We start from the raw sequence: 6172 nt of genomic DNA, 5'->3' as shown, positions 1-6172 counted from the left end.
TCCTCTTACTCTCCAGCCATAATCAGGCCATGTGCTGTATTTGTCATTTGAAGTCAATCACTTTCACATCTGGTAGGCAAGAAGAAAAAAAACCAGCCAGTTTTGTTTAAACCTCTTTCTCCCCGTTTCTGCATAGGGAAGTTTACTGAATGGTTCAGCAGTGACAGCTCCTACTGTGATTACACTTTTGCTGGCCAAATTCTTGGCTTTCTCTGCCCACTGAAGCCAAATAAAAAGGACAGAGACAGAATTTGGAGGAAGTAGAAAGGTGGCTTTAAGAATGCTGGAGTAGGTTGTCATTCCCTTCTCCAGGGGATCTTCCTGACCCAAGGATCAAACCTGTGGATTCTTTACCATCTGAGCCACAGGCAAGGGCTCACAGTCAGGAATCAAGGTGATAATAGGATCTTGATTTCTTCCTCTTGCATTGTTTCAAAGATAGTCATAGCCTGGCATCTGTAACCCAGCAATTGACTCTGGCAGTCAGGTGGCTCTGGGGCCTTCTTTCTGATATGTAACTACAAAGGGAAGGGTGTTGTAAGGTAAAACACTAGATAGGAGATATATTTAGCATAGAGACAAAGGAAACAATGTGAACTGCAGCTCCTGCAGAGTTAGGGAGCAGTAAAGCAAACTTACAGATATGCAGAGTTAGGAGCAGTTAAGGCAAAACAAAACAAAACAAAAACAACTAGGAATGTTCACACCTTTCCCTATTGAGACTTCAGGGAATCTCTATCAGGGCTTCCCTGGTAGCTCAGTTGGTAAAGAATCCATCTGCAATGCAGGAGACCCCGGTTCACCTCCTGGGTTGGGAAGATCTGCTGGAGAAGGGACAGGCTACCCATTCCAGTATTCTGCCCTGAAGAATATATATATTCTATATATATAGTCCATGGGATTGCAAAGAGTCAGACATGAGTGAGCAACTTTCACTTCACTTCAGGAATGTTCAGGCCTGCTCACTGTACTTTTTATCTTCTTTGGTTCAAGGAAAGGGAAAGAAAAAAACCTCATTTCTCTTTTTTCCTTTTCACTGCAACAGGCTTCCTCGCAGTTTAACCCATGATCACTGGAGAGGAGCAGAGAGGCCAGTGTAAGCATCATAAGATATTTGAGCAGGACACCAGCTGGCAGAGCTTTAGCTTTCATTCTTCATTCATGCTGTGTGTTACAGCCTGATTCTCAGAGAAAAAAATAGAAAGATTTAGATAAAGGATTCATTTTCATGTTCATAAGAAGCTAGTTTGAAAGTATTACTTGTTTGCTTCCTTTTAACACTTTAAAAATGCTTTCCCTTGGTGACTTCTATTGCATCTGATATGAAATCAAGCATCATTCTTAATGATATTTCCCAGAATACAGTATATCAATTTCCCCTATTTATTGGCAAGATTATTTCCACTTAAATAGACCCTAGGATTTGCCTTCAATACCCTTTGAACTTCTGTCAAAACCACAGTGGTGGGCTTGCAGAATGTCTTATTCACCTTGATGACTTTCCACATAGCATTGCTCCTGTGTAAGGAGCTTGTTTTATAGGAAGTCAAGGTGGCAGTGAGTGAAGGTGCTTGTTATGAGCAAAAATGTTATGGAATGGGTAATGGAAAAGGTAGTTATAAATACTACCAACAATCACGTGGTCATTTGCAGTAACAAAAACTGTAATACTCAGAAATGGAGTATTTCCTGCCATATCAGTAAACAAGGATGTCACAGTCATCAGCACCTGCAGCCCAATGTGAACTCCTGAGCCTAAGGGCACTCAGGAAGGAGAAGAATATCTGTGATCTAACAACCATTAGAACTGCAGTCACTCCCTACCATGAGACTAAAGGAGCTCAGGATGTAAGAAACACAGATACTGGCCCCAAGATAGCTGAGGTGAATAGTAAAAGAGTGACTTCAGTGAGCCCAGACTCTTATATCTCCCCATGCATAGAAGTGTGCTAGACTCCTTAACTTGTGCTTAGTCGCTCAGTCATGTCCGACTCTTTGCAACCCCATGGGCTGTAGACTGCCAGGCTCCTCTGTCCATGGGGATTCTCCAGGCAAGAATACTGGAGTGGATTGCCGTGCCCTCCTCCAGGGGATCTTCCCAACCCAGGGATCAAACCCAGGTCTCCTGCATTGTAAGCGGATTCTTGACAGTCTGAGCCACCAGGGAAGTCCATCCTTAACTTGAGATATCCGTTTTTCTTTAATTAACAATAATCTCTTGATGTTCCGACTACCTGCACTTTGTTGCAAAACTTCTATACAACCTGGCTCCTCTGCTCACCTCCTTGGAGCAGTTCTTTCAGGTTTACTTGAGATGCTATCTCCCAGGCTTGAAGTCCTAAAAATTCCCACCAGATAAAATGTAACTCTCAGGGTTGTGAATATTTTTAAAGTTGACAGTAGTTATGACAATCTCTTTTTCAGTTTGATATGAAAATATTTATGCATAGAGTAACCATTTTAAAATCTCTCCCCGAATTGCCTGCCTATGGAAACATATGAAGTGCAAAATACAAGTTAACATTGAATCTAATTGCATTTCAATAGTTAAGATGCAGGGTTCAATGGGACAGTGTGGGTGAGGTATAAAAGGAAAAAACAACACTCAAAAATGGATAAGTGAACTTGATATCCCTTGAAGAGGGTGTGGCAACCCACTCCAGTATTCTTGCCTGGAGAATCCCATGGACAGAGGAGCCTGGTGGGCTACAGTACATAGGGTCATGAAGAGTCAGATGTGGCTGAAGCAACTTAGTACGCATGCACAAACCTGGTATACTCTTTTCAGGCGAAGGTTACATTGATTATGGTCGAATGGGGAATAATTGCATCATATTAACAAGAAGGAGATCCAACCAGTCCATTCTAAAGGAGATCAGTCCTGGGTGTTCTTTGAAAGGAATGATGCTCAAGCTGAAACTCCAGTACTTTGGCCACCTCATGAGAAGAGTCGACTCACTGGAAAAGACTCTGATGCTGGGAGGGATTGGGGGCAGGAGGAGAAGGGGACGACAGAGGATGAGATGGCATCACCAATTCGATGGACGTGAGTTTGAGTGAACTCTGGGAGTTGGTGATGGACAGGGAGGCCTGGCATGCTGCTATTCATGGGGTTGCAAGGAGTCGGACATGACTGAGCGACTGAACTAAACTGAACTGAACAAGGAGCATAGTTTTGCTGTTTTCTTTATTTGAAAGTGTGTTGTTAAAAGAGGTATAGATGGATGACCAGTTGACATAGAAGGTACTGGAATAGCTTTGTAGTGTCTCTACTAGCTGGAAATCTGTGACTCAGAATTTGTTTCTCTATATTGTTCTGGGCTAGGGTTGGCCATAAAAAGGATTGTGCAACCTTTAGAAGGTAGTTGTCATCAAGTAGCCACATTTTTTTTTGCCCTGCTGGTTGGTGCAGGGCTCCAGTCACTGTGCAACTCACATGTGTTGCTGCTGATCTGCTAGCTCATCTTATTGTTGACTTACAACCCCTTAACCTCCAACCAGATCTCCTCATCATCATCTCTCTGTCTTGGGCCAAATGTGCATGTAGCATGATGATAAATATCCACTTCTCCTGAAGGTCATCCACTACCGTGAGATTGAAGGAGGTGAGAGACAGACAAGTTTTTAGTGTGTTTTTGTGGGTTCCAGTCATCCTTATGGGTTCTAGTATGTCCTTAAATGCATTTTTCCGTGCTTTTATCCATATCCAACTTTCCTTTCCAAATGACACTCTAGTTGATTTAAAGTAAATTCAGGCTCAGCACAAGATGCAAAGATAACAGCTTTGTATAAACTCCTCCACCAACTCTAGCAATTGCCTGAAAGTTCTGTTCCTTAAAATGAGTCTCTTATTCTGTATCACTGTGGTTCTACTTTTCTGATTGTAAGCCTAATGGACACAAAACCTAAGAAGAAAAAAAAATTAAAGAAATTATATTCATGACAATTTCTGAAATTTAAACCCAGATTTATAATGTGAGATTTTTTTAGGTGCAGTTGCCACATTAAATTATTATAGAGCAAGTTTTCAAATTTAGACAACTTTGCACATGTTCTGTATGATTGATATAAACTTTAAAAAATCAAGACTGAGAACATATTACTGGAAAGTTAGTTTGGACATCTGTTCCTAAGTGACTTAAAAGGAACTTCCAGACCACAGATTAAGCAACCACACAACTACCATTTCTGGTCTGGAATCTGCAGGTGCATATTTCAGCTGGAGTTCTGCAGCAGGGAAGCTCTCTTTTGTTAAACTCTGGGGTTTTTGTTTAGCTATTCCCATTACTTCAAGCACTGTGAGCTCCCAGAGAGCACAGAAATACTCTGCAGAATCTTCCAGTTGTAAGTCTGAAATGGTGAGGCTGATGGATTTACGAGCTTTCTGAAAATTTACAGAGTAGCGGCCATTCCTTGCATTCTGGCCAGAAGAATACTGACTAATAAGGTAAATCATCTCTCCATTGGGAAGCAGCTTGTACCAAAACATGTAGTAATAGCTCCAGGCTGTTGCATACCGACAGTTCAGGGTGACTGACTGTCCCAGTTGACTGGATGTGTTTGGCTGGTCTTGAATAACATTCTGTGCCACACCAGATCCTGTGGGGAAAAAAACAGGAAACACAGCTGAAGTAATGAACAAAATAATGTAAGAATTAGACTAATTTGGGACCCAAAGAAAACCCAAATTGAAATCATAATAAGTATGCTTTTCCCCAACCCTCCTTTCCTCCCCAAGTGCCTGTGAAGCACCACACGCCTGGGTGCAGTTCTTTCACCCTGAACACATGAACCCATGTTTGGAAGCATCCCTACCAGAGAAGGTGAAGGCCAGGAGCACCCACAGCAGGCTGGAGAGCGGCATGAGGCGTGGATTTCCCTGCACAAATGTGCTTAGTTTCTGCCTCAAGCTGAGAGTTCAGTGTCTTTGAGTACCTGGCAGCACATATACATACTACCCAGTACCTGTGTGACTCCCCACAACAGGAAGTGGGGTTTTTCATGTTCATAGCCCACGTGGTCTGTGCACATATGGGGAAAAAGTCTGGCTCACCACAAACTTTATTTTGTCTACTTGTCTCTTCCTGGTAATTGAGTTAGGCAGATCCTGAAAAGGAGTATGGAAAGAAAATTAGTATTAAAGGTATGAGCTGAGGGGAACTGAATTTTAAACAAGTTGAAAAAAATTGATAATCATTCAGTAAAATAATTTTACCAGTTCATTTAAGATAGAATTTAGTATAGACTATGAACTCTTTTTGTAACTTACTGGTCATTCATTTAACCTATACTTACCTTTCCTCCATTCAGAAACAATGACTTTTTAAAAAATGCACAGATTTTCATCTCTCTTGGTGAAAAGCTATCTTATCCAAAATAATTAACTTATCTTTTTTTTTTCCTTAACTGGGTTTTAGGGCTCTATTTAGATTTTTTAGTAAATAAAATTACTTTAACATGAAATGAAGAAACATCAGTTCTTCTGACTTTCAGAATCTATTCATTTGTATGTGTTTTTATGAAACTGAAATAGGAATAAAATATTGTTCTTTTGAAATTCGACATTGAATCTTATTAGACTTTGAGGAGGATCAGGATATTCAGTCTTGTTGCCTCTACGAGGAGAATTGTACTTATTAAATCATGTGCCCTATAAATTGCATTGATGTCACTCTGAAAGCTATAAGATATTGATGAAGAAAATTGAAGATAATACAAGTAAATATAAAAATAGTTCATGTTCATGGGTTTTAAGAATAAACAATGTTAAAATGTCTTCTGAACCAGAACAATCTATAGATTTAATGCAACCCCTCTCAAAATAGTCATGGCATTTTTCACACAACTACAGCAAGTAATCCTAAAATTTGTATAGAACCACAAAAGGCCACAAATAGTCAAAGCAATTTTGAAAAAAAAGAACAAAGTTGAAGGTATCACAGTCTCTGACATCAAAATATGCTTCAAAGGTGTTATAAAATAATCAGTAAAATCTTATAATAAATTTTAATTTGCATAAAAAAATAAAATACACATTGCTGGCCAAAAAACAGAGATTCAGTCAATGGAACAGAATAGGGAGTCCAGATTTTAACCCTTGTATACATGGTAAATTAATCTATAACAAAGCAGGCAAGAATAAGCAATTGGGGGAAAGACTGCTTCTTCTATA

The 6172-nt window shown here is 40.0% G+C and overlaps 1 gene segment (V, D, J or C); it reads right to left on the bottom strand.

Moving 5' to 3' along the window:
* Positions 1-3952: 3952 nt before the first annotated feature.
* Positions 3953-5107, bottom strand: LOC147365040 (T cell receptor delta variable 1-like). The segment is given in 2 exon segments: positions 3953-4599; positions 4816-5107. Coding segments are annotated over 2 exon segments (510 nt in total).
* Positions 5108-6172: the final 1065 nt, after the last annotated feature.

This window comes from Bos grunniens, chromosome 10 (genome assembly GCF_055505025.1).
Source record: "Bos grunniens cultivar Pamir isolate PY7600 chromosome 10, Bosgru_T2T1.0, whole genome shotgun sequence".
Lineage (NCBI taxonomy): Eukaryota > Metazoa > Chordata > Mammalia > Artiodactyla > Bovidae > Bos > Bos grunniens.
The sequence above is the reverse complement of the archived record's forward strand: the minus strand, read 5'-3'. Positions and strand labels throughout refer to the sequence as shown.